Source organism: Dioscorea cayenensis, chromosome 2 (genome assembly GCF_009730915.1).
Source record: "Dioscorea cayenensis subsp. rotundata cultivar TDr96_F1 chromosome 2, TDr96_F1_v2_PseudoChromosome.rev07_lg8_w22 25.fasta, whole genome shotgun sequence".
Classification (NCBI taxonomy): Eukaryota; Viridiplantae; Streptophyta; class Magnoliopsida; order Dioscoreales; family Dioscoreaceae; genus Dioscorea; species Dioscorea cayenensis.
In genome coordinates this window covers 15,068,830-15,089,072 of record NC_052472.1, presented here as the reverse complement: position 1 = coordinate 15,089,072, position 20,243 = coordinate 15,068,830, and the positions used below count along the sequence as shown (strand labels likewise).

Below are 20,243 nucleotides of genomic sequence, written 5' to 3'. Positions count from 1 at the left end.
AGAAAAAGTGATTGGAATCAAATTGAGAACAACTCTACTGAATGAAACAGGATCTTTGATAGTGAGTGTTGAGGAAAAGTAGTTAGACACCATGGAAGATCAAGGGAACCACATAGGATACTTTTAGATTATGCTCGCCCCACTATTGTCTGTTCTCAGTCAAGTATAGTGCGGCCACCAGTTACAGTAAACAACTTTGAGCTTAAGCCTGCATTTGTACAAATTATTCAGAATTTAGTACAATTTCATAGATTACCAATGAGCATCCTAACAGTCATAATGGGGGATTCCTCGAAGTATGTGGCATGCTTAAGATTAACAATGTTTCTGGCAATGCCAGCAGACTTCGCTTAGTCCAGGCAGCTCATTGATTCGGCAGCAGGAGGATCGCTAGGCAATAAAACCCCGAAGGTAGCCAAGAAGTTGATTGAAGAAATAGCCATAAACAATTATCATTAGAATTCGAGAGGTAAATCAATAGTAAGGCCAAGTGGGATGATTGAAGTTAGTGAAGTCACAGCACTAGTAGCCTAGGTGGAAGTTTTGAGTTGAAAGATTAATCATTTGTCTACTCAGAAGTCAGCTATTGTTATAGTGTGTGACACGTGTGAGGGAGGACATGCCTCAATAGATTGCTCTATTATCGCAGCGACGTACAGACCCATTAAACAAGTAAATTTCATTGGTAGTGCCTTCCGACAACAAGGTAACCCCTACAGTGGCACATATAACCCAAGATAGCGGAATCACCCTAATTTCTCTTGGGAAAATCAAGGGCAGCAGTAGAAGCCCCGCCAGGATTCCCTCCTTACTAACAGAATGATAAGAGACTCATATTGGAAGAAGTGCTCACTCAGTTTATTTAAAGTACAGATATCAAGTTTAAGCATTCAAATAACCGATTCCAAAGCATAAAAGTGTCAATGAGAAACTAACAGACTTCTCTTCAGAATTTGAAGAACCAGGTAGGGTAGATTGCTAAATTGTTGTCTGAATGCCCTCAAAGAAGTTTGCCAAGTAACACTGAAGCCAATCCTCATGAGTATCTCAAGGCAATTACTCTTCGGAGTTGTAAGGAAATGGGGACGGATAGTGAAAAGGTGATGGAAATGGAAAAGGAGCCAGCAATTGAGTCTATTTCATGTCCGACAAGAGAAAAAGAGCCTACTCCAAATGTTGAGAAGAGAACACCGCCACTGTTGAAGGAGTACGTTCCCCGCCTTCCTTACCCATCAAGATTGAAGAATAATCGCACGAACGAACAATTCAAGAGATTTATGGACTTGTTGAAGCAATTGCACATCAATGTACCGTTTGTTGAAGCCTTATCTCAAATGCCAAAGTACGCAAAGTTTCTCAAGGACCTACTAACAAACAAGTGAAAGTTTGAGGAGGTGTCAATGTTCATATTGAGTGAAGAGAGTTTGGCATTGCTTCAGAATTGACTACTGATGAAACAGAAAGATCCAGGGAGTTTTACTATCCCTTGTAACATTGATGAATTGGTTAATGAAAAACCCCTAGAGAATTTAGGTGCTAGTATTAATGTGATACCTTACACCATATTTAAAAGGTTTAGACTTTCTGACCTTAAACCAACTAGGATGACATTGCAACTAGCTGACCGCTCTATTAGACATCCTACGAGAATCATAGAAGATGTTTTGGTTAAGGTTGACAAATTTATTTTCTTGGTAGATTTTGTAATTCTAGATCTAGATGAGGATGTTGAAGTGCCCCTCATTCTTGGTAGGTCATTCCTAGCCACCTCCCAAGCCCTCATTGATGTTGGCAATGGTAGAATGACACTTAGGGTTGGGGATGAGGAAGTCATATTTGCTTTATCAGATGTAATGAAACATCCTTCTACTTTTGATGATACTTGTTATTTTCTTGATAAGACTGATTTATTGTTGATGGATGTGTGCAGGAAATCTTGCAGAATGAGGCTTTAGAGGAGTTATTGGATGACCCTCACATTGAAGAGGCCACTCTTTGCTTACACCAACCGTGACTGAGGAAAACATGAGGAAAAAGCATTGGCGTAAAGTCACTTCCCCAAAGAAAGACAAGAGAAAACTTTCGGCCAAGGGGGTAACCCCCGAATCGGTCAAGTTCATTGCTACGTTCCCTATTTTCTTCGACCTTGCACTTGGGCATTATTTTAGAGACATTGATTCTGGATATGAGGAATGCTTTTACTTTGAGCCTCCATGACATGTGCGTTTCAGGTACGTCGAGCTTGTTACATTAGACAAGCACTTCTTCAGAGGTAACCCAAGCAAGATTTTTCGTATTTTGCTTAGTTTCAGTCTTAAGTTTTATTTTTGTAGTCTTGTTAAAGTTTGTAATAAATTACTCAGCTTTTCGTCAACTTTCATGTGTTGGCTGGATGCTTGTGAACCTGAATACTCATTTTGTGCTTCTTTGGTCTTATATCTATTTGAGCTTAACTGCAGAAAACAGGAAAAAGTCTGCTCAATTTTTCAGGATTCTTATGGGCTACTTATGCCGGTAAGCACTGTCATAAGCCTCAAACAGAGTGCATTACAGGCATCTTACACCTGTAAGCCACCTCACAAGAAGAATTTTGAGAGTCTTACGAGTGCACTTATGGTCTGTAAGTCTTGGTGAGCACAATTCAGAGGTTCCTTATGATTGGCTTACACCTGTAAGTAAGGCCTTCAGGGTCATCCAGAGCACCTTACGGATATACCTTAAACACTTATGGCTCATAACCTTCTAGGGAATACAGTCTAGGTTCCTTACGGGTACCTTACGCTCGTAAGTCAAACTGTAAGGGAAACACAGAGAACCTTACGGGATACAGTGCTAAATCTCTAATGGTCGTAACTTAGGTTGTAAAGGAGATGTACCCTTACAGGGCAGGCTTTACAGCCATAAGCCCCCCGTATTTGTTCATTCATTTAGAAACTTATAGTGGCGGCTTACGCCCGTAAGCCGCCCGTAAGCACCTAGCGTTTTAGCGCCGCCTGCGACCTTTGAACTTTATTTTGATTTGATTTTGGCTGGATCTTGGTCACCGACATCTATTTCTCCTCCTTTTATCTTCCCTTCGTCTTCCTATCTTGTTTTTTAGTAGTGTTAAATAGGGTTGGACTCTGATTTTGAAACTTTTCACAGGCCGATTTTGATTGTTCTTCTTTCTTTCCAAAGATAATTCACATTTTTCATGATTTTACAGTGAATCTTAAAAAATTTTGATTGGAAATGAATATATGAATGTTTAACAATGCTTGAATGATGGTTTAACTGCAAAGTTTGTATATTTTGAGCTCTAATATACAGAAAGGGTCCTTACGACCATAAGGGTTGTCATAAAGGTGTTTTTCCCCGAGGCTTATGGTCGTAAACCTTCCCGTAAGCAGACCGTAAGCATTCCTGTTTTGCTCAAATTTCATATTTTTGCATTCTAAACTTTGTATTCTTCTTGTGCAGGATGGTTAGAGCAAAGAGGGCAGCTTCCAGACAGGCCAAGCAGGGTCAGACCGAGACATCCACCTCTAGTATGACTGCTGCGGAGGCGACATAGACTCTCCTGACCCCCTCAGCCCCCACATTTTGACTGGATGGGTTCTATCCAGTTACAGCTATCTGGGGAGCAGAGGACTCTGACCTATACAGAGTTTGCTCTACTGTCAGGGATCTATGACACGAACTTCACTGGCACCCCGCAGTATGAGAAGCTCCTTATTGACTTTTCGCTCGGCTTCACACTAGGGATGTCTGGCAGCATCTAAGCCGTGGCAGGAGCTATAAGTCGGGCCTTACCAAGGCCTTCTTTCTGACATGTTCGGCTCAGAGGTATGTACACACTGTCATTGCTCGTTCATTTGTAGGTCGAGCAGACAACACTGGAGTGGTAGGACGATAGGAACTCTTGTTCCTTTACAGCATGATTGAGGGTCGTCCCATCCACCTGGGTTAGATGCTGGCAGATTTTATTGCACACCAAGGGCCATCATGTACGCTTGGGTGCGATCTTTGCTAGGGCATACATCATGTGATTGATTAGAGGGATGGGCCTAGCATATCGACTCTGAGGCTAGGATGTCATCGGTGACACTGCTCCCCTGGGCTTGGACACCCTACGTTTGATGGGGATGGTGGTGCGCCCGGCTTCAGATGGGTCTGACAGTAAGTCATCCTTACCATTGGTCACTACATCGGCGAGCACAGCCAGCCCCACAATAGCCCACCCTTGATGTAGATCAGAGATACAGGAGTTACGGGCTGAGGTTCGCCGGTTACAGGAGGACCAGTAGACCACCCTGGTGACCTAAGCACAGCTGGAGGCCGACCTTGGCTGTGTATTGAATCTACTTTCATGCCTGATCCCTCCTCCAGTTCCAGCTCCTCCTATATTGACTCCTCCATCATCACCATATCCACCGACTGATTCTGCTCCATCAGATATTACCGAGTATTGACTTTTATTTCATTTTTGTATTTCATTTTCAGACTTTGTATTCATCATTTTATGGGAAGGGTTTACCCTGCCTAGTTTGTATTTATTTTTCTACTTTTAATGGATTTTACTTACTGTTTTGTTATTTTATCTTGTTGAGCTTTAATGTTCTTTTCTTATAGCTTACAGGACTTTTTTGCAAGACCCATATCCTTTATTATAAAGGGGATGCTCACTCGGTCAATTTTTGACCTTGAGTGACCCCCAAACTAGTAGGGCATAACAAAGGACACACTAGGCCGTTTCCAAGCTTCAATGACTTCACCTATGTGAATTGGGGAAGTAATCGTATTCCACTCCCCTCTTATTGTTATTTACATTGCCTTGCATACTTATGTTTTACACACATTGAGGACAACATAGGATTTAAGTGTGGGGCAGGGGTTTAAGTTTCATTGTTAGCTTTCTTACATGCCAAGTTTGACATGACGGTGTATTTGAAATGTAGAGGAGTTTTTTAGTATTAGGGTGGGCACTTGCGATTTTGTTCTATTTTGAGTCTTTTTTTTTTGTGCAGTTTATTCTTGGTTATTCACCTAATTAGAGCACACAATATTTCTATTGTAGCAACTTATATCATGTTGGACTTCTTTTAGTTTTATTCATTATACTTCTTATGGTTGATTTGAGAATTTGTTTTTGCAAATTTGAAAGAATTTGTTTCAAAATAGAAAAGAATAAAGTTGAGATATAGAAAGAGCTAACTCTATTAGAAGTATGAAGCTACTCTCAACAAGTCAGATACTATGTATGTCTTAATGAGAAAAAGAGCTACCTCTTTAGGTGAGTGAAAGCTACCATATTTTCAGTAAAAGATATGGAAAGTGCTGCCTCTTTTAAGTGTGAAAGCCACTTGTTGAACGTTTAAGAGAAAGGGCTACCTTGGGAGATGTGTGTGAAGCTATCACCTTGTGCATAAAAAGTTTTTGTGTGATTCTTTGCTTTTGGAAGTCCTCTAGGTCGAAAGAAGTGAAGTAAAGAGTTGTAACATACACACAATGATAATATTGAATAGAGTGTTCACTATTTGTGGGACTTGAAGTTTTTAGCATTCTTGTATTATGGAAACAAGAATTACTTGTGAAACTCCTAAATTCTTTAGCACCCGAGGTCTTGCACTTTCTCAACTTGGTTTGTAATGTTCTATTTTGCTTGAGAATAAGCAAAATTTTAAGTGTGGGATAATTTGATGAGTGTACAATGTTCATGTATTTCATATCAATTTTTATACTCAATTGGCATGTATTAGAACCATATTGTAGAATTTGATGCTAAATATAATGTCTTGTGTATTAACAGGGTTAGGGCAGTGCTTAAAGACAAGAGAGAGCCAAAAGAAGCATTTGAGACCTTAAACGATGAAGTTGGAGCTCTTTCGGCATCATTAGAGCAAAGACAAGGGAAACTGGGTGGCTTCCTGGCAGCTTACGGTCGTTCGTACGGCCATATGTCAATTCCAAAAGACCTTGCGGACATTCTTATGCCTGTAAAGGAGATTTAGAACCAAGTCAGAGGATATTATGGTCAAGGCTTACGCCCATAAAGATGCCCGTAAATACCATCCATAAGAGCTTACAATCACAGCATTCGTCCTTAAGGGTGGTTGGAAGCAGCAAAACAAGTGAATCTTACAGTCCAGCACTTACGGCCGTAATATGGAACGCTACACAAATAAAAGACCTTATGGATGGGGCTTATGGCCGTAAGTCATCCCGTAAGGCTCGCGACCATCTTCTATGGCTCACTTATGGCCTAGCCCTTACACCCGTAAGCAGCCCGTAAGTAATTCGAGTATAAAAAAAACTTATGAGGATTTTTAGGGCATTTTTTATTCTATTCTTCTATTCTTTGGGGGCGATTCTTGGAGGTGAGGTTGAGGAAGAAAATAAACAAATCTCTAACACTTAAGGAGCGATTTAGAGAGGGATTTAGATCTACATTCAAGAGGATTGAAGATCATAGCCGTCGAGCTTATCTTGGCGGCTTGCGTGGAAGCTTCTCTGGTGATTCTTCATCCTAAGGATTGAAAAGGGGGTTTTCATGGCTTTCATATTTTCCTCCATTATTTGTATCTTGAATGCTTGCCTTCCATTAATGGAGGGTTAATTTGTAGATATTTGGGCGTAGCTAAACTCTAAGGTTTATTTTCTTGACTTTGGTTGTTGGATCTTCGATACTTAATTGATTTTTTATTTGTAATCATATCTATTTAGACTAGTCTAATTGTGTTATTGAATGCTTGATTGCTAACGAGGCGAAAGCCTAGAAATTATACTTGGTATTACTATGTGGTAAGAAGAAATTCTCACCTAGCATAGACTTAACGCAATTCGAGAGGATAGTGGGTACACCTCTGATTAGGGCATCTAGGATACTTTGTCTACTACAATCCTTCCGAGTGAATTGATGATGATTTTCGTGCTCTTTGCAATCATGTGGAGAGGATTTTAGGAGAGATCACATTTCTGCTCTGTATTCAAATTAGGGGTAATCTCTCTCTTTGGGGAAAGATTATCTACTTAAGAGATTATCATTAGTCCACAATAAGGTTTCATAGAGTGTTAATGCGATTGTGTGGATGCCTGTATCAACTCTGCACCTATTCAGTTACACTTCGCTTGAGAAATCAGGGTTTTGTATATTTTTAGAAATCTTTCGGTTCAAATAGGATTGCATGTTTAGACAACCATTGTCCTATACCTCATAACCCTAGAGGGATGCTATGCCTGAACATCATTTTCTTCCTTGATTTCTCTTCTATTATTTTCCATATTTTCTTGTGCTTATTTGCTTTTATTCATACACACATCACTCGATCGTTTGGGCTATTTTTCGGGCCTAGAGTTATTACTAGTATTTACCTCCTTCCCATTGGACCGACATTTTGCATTTACATACACTTTATTTTTTTTATTTATTGTTGATGATTTTTGTTTATTCACCTCATTCCCTAATGATGATGATTTTCGTTTATTCATACACACATCACTCGATCGTTTAGGCTAGTTTTCACGCCTGAGAAATCAGCACATACATTTGCGTCCCTATCAGTGAGGCTTACCGAAATGTTAGCTGCCATAGATTCGGTACTTAATACACACAGTTGAGGATCGTGGCTCTGGTGTCACCTGAAAACTCTCTGCTTGAGAAGAAAAAGAGAAGTTAAAAGAGAAGGAAAAGAGTTGCAGGTCACACAAAGTAAAAAGAAAAGTGGACTTCATTTGAATATTTCAGCAGCCAATGAGCATAGAGCTCTTCACACCTTAATATATTCAAAAAGTAGATAACTCAAAAAACTACAATAAAGACACTACTTTCATTGGTTAGAACACTCCACCACCTATGTTCTCATTGGCCATCAGCCTTAACATAGATAGTATATTTTAATACTAACTTTATCTAACACCACTCCTGCACTACAACCAGTAATGTTGACCATAACTCAACCAGTAATATCGAAGGGGGTATTCTTGATTCTTTTTAGAGTGATAATTATTGGTAAAATAGAAAGTTGTGTCGTGGATACAACTGTTTAGAAAGCGTAATTCCGGCACAACCGAGGTGCAATCTAGATCGCCATTTCCTCCTACCCCCAAAGTTAACACAGCTACCCATAGACACATGCACTCATGGCAAGGAGTTGAAATAGCCACTAATCAACCAGAAGCCAAAAAGAAAGGATAAACCCAAAAGAAAAAGAAGTTCCGTGTACTTTTTTTTTTTTAACTCAAAGCTTATCTTATCTTTTTATTTTAAAATCTAAATGTTCAGCCAATTCAAATGCACACTGTGAAAAATCTAGTTGTTACATGCAACTAAAAATCCGATTGTTATAAAAATCTGCTACCAAAAATTTGACACCCATAACAAGTTTGTTGAATAATTCCAACCACAATGAGTAAAGTTTTAAGGCAAACAACAGATTTTTTTTTTTTTTTTTAAATGTCATTCCCAACAATAATAATAATTAACTGCTGAAATAATGAAAGCCTGCATTTTGAAGATCTTTACAATTTAATGTTATTCCCCAAACTCAAGACGTTTTGACAAACACGTGGTCCAGAAGAAATTCTTAAAACCAATAAAAGGAAAAATATTGTAGAGAAAAAAAACCAAGACATTTTCATCTCATTAGATGTTTAAGTAAAAAAAATCAAGAATTTCCTCTCTGACAAGTCAAAAGGGCACATGTGTGAAAAGCCCATTAAAATAATTATGGTTGTTGAATTTCTTTATATTTCATTGCCATGCATGCAGATACCCTGGTTCAACATTATTCAAAACACTTGCACATTTCACATGTTCCATCTTAATTTCTATATTAATATCTTCATAGGTTCCACTACTCCCCATACAAAATTCCAACTGGAACTCCTCTTTCTCTCTGTATCTCTTGCTTTCAATCTAATCAGATGACTACCACTGTCCTCTTCTTGCTCTTTTCATCTCTTCTGCTTTCATTTGCTTGTGCATGCGATAGATGTGTTCACCAATCCAAGGCTTCTCACTCCACATCCCCCTTACCCATTGCAGGTATCTTCTATATATATATATATATATATATATATTAAAGACTTCACATTTTTTTCTTCTTTCTTCTGTTTTAGTATTTTAGTTAATGATCTTATCTATAATAACATTTTTCCTTTCACGTATGTGTGCCGTTAAAGCTGGAGCTTGTGGGTATGGTCCCATTGCTCTGGACTTTAATGGAGGGTATGTTGCTGCTGCAAACCCAGCTCTCTATAAAAATGGTGTTGGTTGTGGGGGTTGCTTTCAGGTAACCCTTTCTCCTTTTCTATTTCTCAATTTCTCCATTTCTCCATTTTACTTCAACTCGTTTTTATTTTTGTACTAATTTATGTTTGGGGACATGCATACATACAGATAAGGTGCAAGAACTCCAAATTATGCAGAAGCAGAGGTGTTAAGGTGGTCCTTACAGACGTAAACCAGAAGGACAACCAAACTGATTTCATTCTAAGCCCCAAAGCTTTCATGGCTTTGGGGAGACCAGGAATGGCTCCTCAACTAAAGAAACTAACCACTGTTGACATTGAATACAAGAGGTATACATACATACATACATATATACATATGTGTGTCTGTGTGTAATATCTGTACATTAACTAAATTTTTTGGGAGATCTAAATTCATATAGAGATGTGACTCCCAATCCATGAAAACAGGATTCCATGTGAGTATAAGAAGCATAACTTGACAGTGAGAGTAGAGGAGACTAGCAAAAAGCCAAGCCATCTTTCAATCAGTTTGCTCTATCAGGGTGGTCAGACTGAGATTTCTACTGTGGATGTGTCTCAGGTACATACATACATACATATATATATATACATACATACATATATATATATATATGCATATATATAATGGAATATAGATATATCTGGAGGTATACTTATTTATGAATATAGATTTCTACTGTGGATGTGGCTTAGGTACATACAAATTAAATTAGTTCAAATTCTCCAATTTTTTATATGATCAAAGACATGTGTGATGAAATGCAGGTTGGATCTGGGAACTTTAGATTTATGAGAAGGAGAGGTATCAGTGCCATCTGGGACATGAGTGATGCGCCAACAGGAAATCTCCAACTCCGAGTAGCAGTCACCGGCGGCTACGACCCCGTTTGGATCATCACTGACGAGGTCTTGCCGGCAGACTGGAAAATTGGATCAGTTTATGATTCTGGTTCACAGATAAATGAGATCGCTCAAGAATTGTGCTCTCCTTGTGATACAAAACAATGGAAGTGATTGAGTCACTAAAGAAGGAACTCATTATATGGATGCATTAAGTATGATCTCTAGTGATTTAGTCACTAGAAAATAAGTGATTTTGTTTTGAGTATTCTCTTTGTCCTTGTTTAAGACTGGATGCATTGAGATTCTGAGAAAATGTTATGGTCAGTACTGTTGGATCCACTCAATGAGCATTGAATTTTCTATGTTTTCATGATATGGTTTTTAATTAAGTTCTTGATTTTAGAGTTTGTTTTGGCTGATTAATTAAAAGAAGTCGGCATGAATTTTGGATCAAGATCTATAAGTAATAATTAATTAGAGTTTAAAATACAACTTTCTAGTTGATTATTATAACAGAAACGTTAAGCTCATGCTCCTCTGACCATAATTAATGTGTATGTCACTATGCCATTTTCTATTTATACAAGCGGATAAGTAGAAGGGTTTTTCAAAACCGGTTCCATATTTGGAGCTCAAAAAATTTTCTCCCGTTTGTAGAGCCGGTTTAAAACAAACCCCTCTAGATTTTAAAACAATAAAGAACAAAAAAAAGATTAAAACTCTCTCTCCCACTCTCCCCGTGAAACACCATCTTCTCTGTCGCACTCTCTTTTGCTCTCCCTTGAAACCCTTTTCGTGAGAAGTAGCCGCACACCACCGGAAGCTCCACCAACGATGTTTGCCTGCACTGGAACGACGCTATCCATCACTGGAGCTGCATAATAAAAAGCTAGATATGGATGCACATCGCCGAATAACATCTCTACCCCCTTGCAATTAGGGTTTGATTATGAATCCATTCTAGGGCAGTGTTGCGAGATGCCGATAGGGTTCGTGGACTACGCCGTGGGGACTCGCCGGGCCATTCTTGCTTGATGGGATGAAGTACTATGTGTCGATGGCGACGATCGAGGGAATGCTTGGTGGTGAGTACTAATCACAGGGCAAAGGCTATTAGCGAGTCCTGAGGGGCGCGCATGCTGTCTTGAGAGATGGGATGATGCGTACATCGAGTGGTGAGGTTCGCAGCCCCAGAATGAGGGTCATAGTGTTGGTGGCAAAGAATTTTGAGACTCTCTCCGTAGTGTTCCACAGGCATTTGTCTCAATTCCTCTGAGAAAATCTTTTTTTTATTTCTTTCCTACTCAAAAACCAAAGCCTCGAATTGTCTTTCCTTGATCTTTGATGAATAGTGTTATTACTCATTGCTTTTGGATTTTTAGATTGTTTTCTTCTAGTAATTTTTGTGGCAATTCAGCTTTAATTTTTGGTGTTTTCATTCCAATTCATGTTTTATCTACTCTTTGTATTGCCCTTTTTCTGATTTCTCTGTGTTAGCCTAGCCCTCTTTTTGGATAATTGATGTTTTTCATAGTTTTTGCATGAGAGAAGTCATTCTCTTTTGGTTGCTGGCTGAGCTTTTTGTGTGCAATGTTTTTCAAGCAAAACTTCTGAATTATTTTCAGGAATCATTCATGTTTTGTTGGCATTCCATGAAAAAGAAATTTATCATTTTCTCTTATCTAACTCATGTTTTTAATCAATTTTCTGTTCTCTTAAAGAAATTTCTATTTGCCCAACTCCAATTCGCGAGCTCACAGGTGTTTGCAAGGCTTCAAGGGATCCATTGCTCGCTGGTAGGGTGAAAACCTCTACATGAGATTCACTGCAAAGACTAGAGACGCCATGGGGATGAACATGATGGTCTCTGAGGGAGTACAAAATGTCTTGGATTATCTTTAAAGTGACTTCCCGGACATGGACACAATCAGGATATCTGGTTAAATTTTATTCTCTATTTAATCATAGTTTTCTTTTTGGTTTTTACTGCTGATTAAGACCAATAAGTTGGTGTTTTGTTTTGTTTTCATGTGGATTTTCTTTGTTTCATTAGATCAAATTTGAGAAAAAAAAAAACAACGAGATTTTTATGTTGTTTTATGGGTGTTAAATAGTGACATATTTATTTTAGGAATTGGGATGGGATGTCAAAATTTGGAACTTTGGAGCTTGCTAGTGGTTTGGGTGGGAACATCAAGAAGCAGGAAGTTCAATCTGCTTTACAACAATAATGTTTTGGCATACTATTTCTTTAATATATGTTGTTACCTTTTAGTTTTTTAAAATATTTAATTTGATCCATGTTGTAATAAGGTGATCAAATGATAGATTCTAATATGGTTCTCATAGGAATTTGTGATGTGTTCTTCATGGATTTAGCACAATAATGCATGGATTAGTCCAAATATTTTCGGAGGTTAAGAGTGGATCACTATTATATATATATATATATATATATATAGGACCCATCATCTAGGGACGTCCCTAGATTTCAAATCTAAGGATGTCCATAATAGCCATCAGATGGTAATCTGACGCCACTTATCATTATGAACAGTAGAAACCGCTTTCTACAGTGTTGTACAGTGATCATAAACAATAAAAAAAAGAATGTACAGTGTCTATATAGACAATCAACCATTGGATGATGATCCAACGGCTTAGATTTAAAACATCCCTAGATTTCAAATCTAGGGACTTACCTAGATGATTTTTTTCCATATATATATATATATATATATATTATATGTATATTCTGTTCTTAAAGTATTGTTGTTATTTATGACTCGTGCATAGTTAAATCTATCAATGTCTTTTGTTGAATTTCAGGTTCTAGTACATTATGCAAATTTATATTACTTTTGCCTTCCTCTGGTCTCTCAAATATTTGTGTGTATATATGTATATATATGTAGCTACGCATATACCCACAAACATACATATCAGATATGCATAAAAACAAATTTATAAACATTTATTTTATATATAGGAAGAAATTAAATAAAAGTATTTCCAATTATACGCTTAATCTCGAATTAGTTCTCATATAATCAACAACAATGAAATTAAAATTGCCAATAGACTCATAGCCTAAAAACACCAAATTTTTCTATGTTCACAGAGATCTCAAGTTTTGAGCCTTATTTCTGAAATTGCTTTTGCCCACATAAAGTGAGAGATGCAGTGCAAATTGAGCTGGTCTCATATAGCTGAGCAGACATGCCTTGACTATGTACTTAATTAAGTCCAATGTCCTTAGTTATACTTTCTTTTGATATTTGTCTCATTTTTAAAGGTTTTTCTTTTGGTCCTTTTAGTTATCTATTTAAAAAACTTATGAACCATTAAATATTATTTTTTAAAATTTATCTTTTATATTTAATATACTTTTATAACTTCCAATATATTATATTCTACTTTATAAAAAAAAATATATTCTATTACATTTTTTATAAAATCATATTTTAATTAAAAAAAATTTAAAAGTTAATATAGCTTTTTAAAAAAATTTTAGATTATCAACTAACATTAACAAACGTTCATTATAGGACAAATAAAAAAATAAAAAGAAGTCCTTAAGATTAAAAAAACAAATGAGAGGACCTTAGTTTGGAGTAATGATAAAATTAAAACTTGTAATTTATTTCAATCCAAAATAAGTTAATCCTATGCCATGATATTAGTGGCTTTAATTAAAACCTTTTATTTTTTTTTCCCCCAAAGAGGATTAAGTTTATCAATAATATGTACCAAAATTATTCAGGAAGATATATATATATATAAATATTTTCCTAACATAATATCCTGGTTTCAAAACCATGGAGGCCCAGATTTAGAAATCAAAAGATCAAAGGGGAAAGGCTCTGGGTTCCCACCCAGAGCCTTTCATCCATTTCCTGTTCCAACTTTGGACACCTCACTGCTGACTCATCAACACCACTCATCCAGTGTCTTATTTTATCTATGCGCGTTTCCATTACCCAAGAAAGTTAAAGGAGTCGGTGGATTTCTTTATGCTGTCTTACCAGGACAAGCGCGTCAGCCACACAAAGTTGATTATTAGTCAAATACTTCTACAACTCACTGTTTTTCTCTCTTTATATATAGCTCTCTCTCCCTCTCTTCATATGCCACACTCTTCTCCTGCTCAAGTTCTTACAACCAGATGGCTACTAGTATCTTCATCTTGCTCTTTTCATCATCTCTTTTACTTTCCCTTGCTTGTGCTTGTGATAGATGTGTTCACCAATCCAATGCTTCTTATTCCACTTCCTCCTTAGCTATTGCAGGTATCTTGTATATACAAGACTTCACTTATCTTCTTCTTTTAGTTAGTACTCTTGTCAATGATCTTATATATAATGATTTTTATTGTTCTTTGTGTTGGTAAAGCTGGAACTTGTGGGTATGGTGCTATAGCTATGGATTTTAATGGGAGTGGTATGTTGCTGCTGCAAGGCCAGCTCTCTACAGAGAAGGTCTTGGTTGTGGGGGTTGCTTTCAGGTAACCTTTATTTCTTTCCTTTTCTATTTATCCATTTTAATTCATCACTTTTTGGTTCCTCATCTTTACAATAAATTGCAGATAAGGTGTAAGGACTCCAAGTAGATGCACCACTGAGGTGTTAAAAAGTAGTCCTGACAGACCTCAACAAGAACATTTGTCGACTGATTTTGTCTCTGAGCAGAAAGGCTTTCTCATGGCTTTAGGGGAGACCTGGAAATGGCTCTGAAACTCATGAGACTGGGCACTGTAGACATTGAATACAAAAGGTATATATATCTGTGTATATATATATATATATACATATGATTGTAATAAATAGACTAGAGATATGTAAATTCCCAATTCATGTAAACAGGATTCCATGTGAGTACAAGAAACATAAAATCTTGACAGTGAGGTGGAGGAGACCAGCGAAAGCCAAAAGCAATCCTGGCAAATCAATTTCCACTCAAAGGTGGTCGAGACTGACATTGTGCTTGTGGATGTAGCTAAGGTATGTATTTTTATAGACATGTGCATTCATTGAAATCAAAACAATGGAAAATAATGAAGGTGTTTGATGAAATGCAGGTAGGAAGTTCAGACTGGAAGTACATAGACTAGGGAGTGGCCAGGTGCAGTGTGGAACACTCAGCAATGCTCCGGCCGGAGAAGGGCCTCAGTTTCGATTGGTAGTGACCGGAGGCTATGACGGAAAATGGGTCTGGACTGAGAAGGAGGTTCTTCCTGCTGACTGGAAGATTGGATCAATGTATGATTCTGGTGTGCAGATAACTGACATTGCTCAAGAAGGATGTTCACCCTGCGACACTGGTGGACTGGAAGAGAATTAATTAGTTAAAGAGATAAAAATTTGTAGTCTTTTGTCTACACTCTGAACAGTGACAGTTTTGATACTTTGTTTACTTATGTACAAACAGGTTCATTGATAGTATGTAAGAAGATGGCATACATATATATATATATATATATATAGTGAATAGTACTGGAATTGAGTATCTGATTTGGTTTCTGGGTGTGTTTTCAAATTGAATTCAGTTTTTAACATATAATCTTGATCATGAGATTTAGACTGTTTTGGGCAGTGATTTTGTTTGTTGTTCTTTCTTTCTTGCCTGCAAAAATTGGTGCATTGATAAGGTCCAATTGATCTGATTGTGTTCTTGCTGGTTCTACCATTATGGAGAATACGACATTCTCGTCATGGTGATAGGATGCCAAAACTTGAAGCTTTGGGTGGAGCTGCTTTTAAGTCTCTCAGTTGATTGGTGTTACGTGCATGTTCTTGGATAACTATGTGTAGTGACCAGTGTTCTATTTCTGCTTTATTGCGTGTGTCATAAGCGATCAATTAGTGTATGCTAGTTCATTATAATCTTGGAGATACAGATGTACTCTCAGATGATTGGCACTTACTCGACATATCTCATCATGATGCGATACCTTATCTGATAAAATGGGACTGCATAATGAAAGATCTATAAACCACACGCATACAACGTAGAGAAACATCGCATACACGTTTGGGCAGCCCTATAACACAACATATAAACTTCCATCTTACACAAATGTGAGACTCCATAATAAAACACTCATCCCTTGATCCAGCAGGGTAAATAAAAAGCTGAGTGTGTGTGTTGATTTTGGGGCTGATTAAGTTGTTATTATCTTAGAGTTTGGAGGTTGCAAGCTTGATCAAATCCTTCCTGAGTATTTTCCCCAGATGGGTTCTTTGGTATTGCTTGGACAAATGCTACTTTCTCACTCTCTTGTACGGAGCCACCTGTTTACACACAACAGATCCTTTTTCTTTCAAAACTAAACCAGAGTCAAAATACACTATCTAGGTTGATCCTTTTAAAAAGTTTGGCTTTAAAATAAATAAATTATATGGAGCCCTGTCAGACAACCTCGAGACCATCCCAACTCAGGAGTTGTGAACGATCTCTGCTGCTTTGATTCCGAAGAATCTGAGCCGTTAATCACAGCTCTGATCTCGAGGCCATGGTTCATCCACCAGGGTTTGTTGCTTGTCTTGCCCTGCACTCAAGGAGTCAATTGTACGAGCCTATAGAACAGATCCTGTTCAAGTAAGGTCGTGCTAGACTGACTCCTCAACTTATCTAAATAGGAAAATTTCAATCTCACTCAAGCGATGTGGGACTATAATCTTATTAGCAAACAGTTAACTGGGCCCTTTTGAGGCCAAAGTACGCCAGCCCACAACCAATGTTAAAAGCCTGCTAGCTAAATCTCGAAAGAAGTTCTTAATATAGTTAGTTAGTTGTCTTTTAAAAGTAGTGTCATTTTAATAATACTAATTTCTAATATTACTCGAGTTTAACTTATAGCATAAAAAGTAACTTTCAAAAACAAAATTCAAATTTTTAAAAGCCTTCTATTTCATTTTTATTCCAGTAAGATTGTGTCTTATTCATAGTGTGTTAACTCAAGATTAATGGAATGTAATACTGTACCTTAAACAATTATTACTAATAAAAATTTTTGGAGATTGCGCCTCATCTCCCAGCCGTTATTCCATCCGCTCAATATTGATACTGGTTTATTTAAAATAAGCCACAAACCAATTAAATTCATCTTTGCTTTTTCTAAACCATAAACCTCTGTAAACATTTCCATATGATTTCGATTTGTTTCATTAATTTATATATATATATATATATATATATATGAGAGAAGAGAGAGAGAGAGAGAGAGAGAGAGAGAGAGAACACAAAACCTGCTTGGCAACAAATTCCATAACAGTAGTATCAGATAAATCACTTCAGGTCTCCTCACAATATAAGCCATGGGAAACTGCCCCACATCTTTATCTAGGGAACCTGAGAATGAATTACAAACCAACTCCCTAAAACTCTAAATAAAAAATATAAATAAATACAGAAATTAATAATAAAAGGTTTGGTTTTAGTTACAGAATCACAGCAGCATTAGTGATATCTGGATGAGTGAGCAACAAAGCCTCAACTCCGCCGGCGCCACCCTGCAAACCAATACCATCACCATCATCATCAACGGGTCATTCTCGAGTACACGTGAGCAGCGAGAACATACCTGATAACCCTTATACGTGATCGAGCTCCTTGCCCGAGACGGTCGACGATGAATAGGTACCCATCGTCGTCGATGTAACACAAGTCACCAGTCTTTAGCCATCCTCTGGATCCAGCGTTCCCTTCGTCGCCTCCTCGTTCTTGAAATACCCTTAATACCCCCACCACCACCACCACCACAAAAACTTCAAACCGTCATTTCACTCTTCAGCGCAGAGATATTTTTATTTTAAAACCCAAAATTTGTCCTGCTTTCTAAACAACCAAAAGGTTTTTCGGTTTAATAATAAGTAAATTGTTCTACAAATTTTAGCGGAAACCAATAAGTCATTAAAAACAACCTTAAAAAGAACGAATTCTGAATTAATTATTTTCAAATATAACAAATGTGAATGTTTTTAATTTATTTAATATCACAAAGTATTTTACACAAGAAAATAATGAATCATATACAGGAATCACAAATCTTTTTTTCTCTCTCAATTTCACAGGCTGTGATTTCTCTTTCTCACGGGCTATATAATTTTGGAAGTGATGTAGTAATGTAACTTCCATTAGGATGTTAACAGAAAAATATTTTCGTGGTATTAATTGGATATATTTTGAAAAGGATCAAGGTGATTTTTTGTACTATTGTGTGATATAACTTTAACCATATGTTTAAAAGAAAAAAAACTTCAATTATTACACTTACTACAAGTTCACTTTTCAAAACTTGCTCCTCATCCATCCAAAACTACTTTTGATATTTTAACTGAATAAAATATATATATTCTTATTTATACAAAAGTTTATTCGAAATTTATACCATTTTATATCACACACACATATATATATATATTTGGTGTAAAGAAATAAATCATGGATTACTTACGAAATATAAAAATTATTACCCAATTTAAAAAGAAATTCCATCGTTTGTATATAGAAAATAAATAAAATTAAAAATATATTTTTTTAAAATAGAAAAATAAAAACAAACAAAAATATAAAACAAAAAGGGTCAGTCAATGCACACGTACCTTTCATGAGGTAAGGCCCGCGAAGCCAGAGCTCACCCACTCCATTGGGCGGTAATGATACAGTATCCGGATCACGATCTTCGCCTCCGTGTTCGGCGACAGCATCCAGCAGTACCATACCTCCGACTCTCCTCCGACGAATCCGTCGACGCTCCGATCGCAGTACTCTCCGTTAACCCGTCAACCTTGCAAGATCTCGATCATCGGATACCTCTCCTTGAACCCCTCGATCACCTCCTTCCCCAGCGGTGCCCCGCCGGAGGCATCTTCCTAAGGTGGCCCCAATGGCGGCGGCTTGCTCCTGCCAGCATCGCCACGAGGATCAGCGCTACCAGTGGTAGGAATGTGGCGTTGTACTTGTTGATCGCGCTTAGCATGTCTCCCATCTCGAATTTGGAAAGGATCACCACCGTGGAGCCGGATGCGAGGGCCGGTGGCGAACGCTGCCAGGCCGTAGATGTGGAACATGGGGACGGTGCAGATGAAGGTCTGGATGCCGGCGGCTTCATCGAGTTTGAATCGGTTGAGGATGATCGCGACCATGGAGATCAGTGATCGGTGAGTTGAGATCACGCCTTTGCTCATCCCTGTCGTTCCCGAGGAGTAGAGGAGCGTGGCTGGGTCGTCTTGGCTGATGGATTCGTGAGGGATTGATGGATCTGGAGGAGTTTGGAGGGAGTTCATCGATGGAGGTGGTGATGCGTGAGTCGGAGGATTTGGGGGAGGAGGAGTCGAGGGAGGATGACGGGGAAGGAGAAGGAGGAGAGTTTGGGGGATTAGGGTTAGGGGTTGTGAAGGCGAGGACGGGGTTGGAGTCAGTGATTTGCTTGGAGATCTCGCCGGGAGTGTTGAGGGGTTGGTGGTGGTGAGGATGGCACCGAGGGAGAGGACAGCGAGGGAGGCGATGGGGAAGTAGATGGAGTTGGGGGAGAGGAGGAGGACGACGTCGCCCTTGCGGATAGAGAAGCGGGTGGAGAGGGCGGTGGCGAGGGAGGAGACGGAACGCCAGAGGCAGGGAAAGAGATGCTTTGGCCGGTGGCGGCGTCGATGAGGGCGGTGGTGCCGGAATGGTGGCGGGAGGAGATGAAGGCGGTGACGGAGAGGTGGGGAGTGGTAGGGAGGGGGATGGGTTTGCGTTTGCTGTAGAAGATGGAGTTGGTCGGACAGTAGCCGCTGCGGCAATCGATGTTCGCCGGAGATCCGGGGAGGTTCGCCATTGATGAAGCTCAAGGTTAGTGACGATGAGAGATGAAGATATGTAAGAGTTAGTGGGGATATATCCTCTCAATTTCTCGTCAAAATCTCATATCGTATGCATTGAGAAGAGATGGTTTATTGTGGCGGCTGAACTGAAGGAAAGGTGTGTGCTCTAGAAAAGTTAACCATGGTTTGAATGTGTGGCCATCAACAGACATATGCGCTGAGGTACTGTTTTTTATTTTATTTTTAGGGAAAATATATATATTTATTCTTGTATTCCCATGTGTTCCTTGTTTTAATGTGAGGGTGCAGACCATAATTTAAAATTTTTTTATAAAATAAAAA

At 38.3% G+C, this 20,243-nt stretch overlaps 2 protein-coding genes, 1 non-coding gene and 2 pseudogenes across 3 annotated transcripts; 3 read left to right on the top strand and 2 right to left on the bottom strand.

The window, feature by feature from the left end:
• The first annotated feature begins 1,079 nt into the window (after positions 1–1,079).
• Positions 1,080–2,014, top strand: LOC120272975. The gene is made up of 3 exons (XM_039279622.1): positions 1,080–1,342; positions 1,574–1,850; positions 1,931–2,014. Exons 1-3 carry the CDS (start codon positions 1,080–1,082, stop codon positions 2,012–2,014), a joined length of 624 nt encoding a protein of 207 aa, XP_039135556.1.
• A 2,104-nt stretch (positions 2,015–4,118) lies between these two features.
• LOC120272968 (expansin-like A2) lies at positions 4,119–10,266 on the top strand. The gene is made up of 9 exons (XM_039279610.1): positions 4,119–4,158; positions 4,369–4,444; positions 5,007–5,016; positions 5,505–5,538; positions 8,930–9,022; positions 9,160–9,269; positions 9,377–9,558; positions 9,679–9,811; positions 10,018–10,266. The coding sequence occupies exons 1-9, from the start codon at positions 4,119–4,121 to the stop codon at positions 10,264–10,266; spliced, it is 927 nt and encodes a 308-aa protein (XP_039135544.1).
• A 3,940-nt stretch (positions 10,267–14,206) lies between these two features.
• On the top strand, positions 14,207–15,435 carry LOC120272961 (annotated as a pseudogene).
• An 836-nt stretch (positions 15,436–16,271) lies between these two features.
• On the bottom strand, positions 16,272–20,237 carry LOC120277349 (annotated as a pseudogene).
• On the bottom strand, positions 16,498–16,702 carry LOC120281850. Its single transcript, XR_005542818.1, has one exon. It is a non-coding gene; the product is annotated as a small nucleolar RNA U3 (small nucleolar RNA).
• Positions 20,238–20,243: the final 6 nt, after the last annotated feature.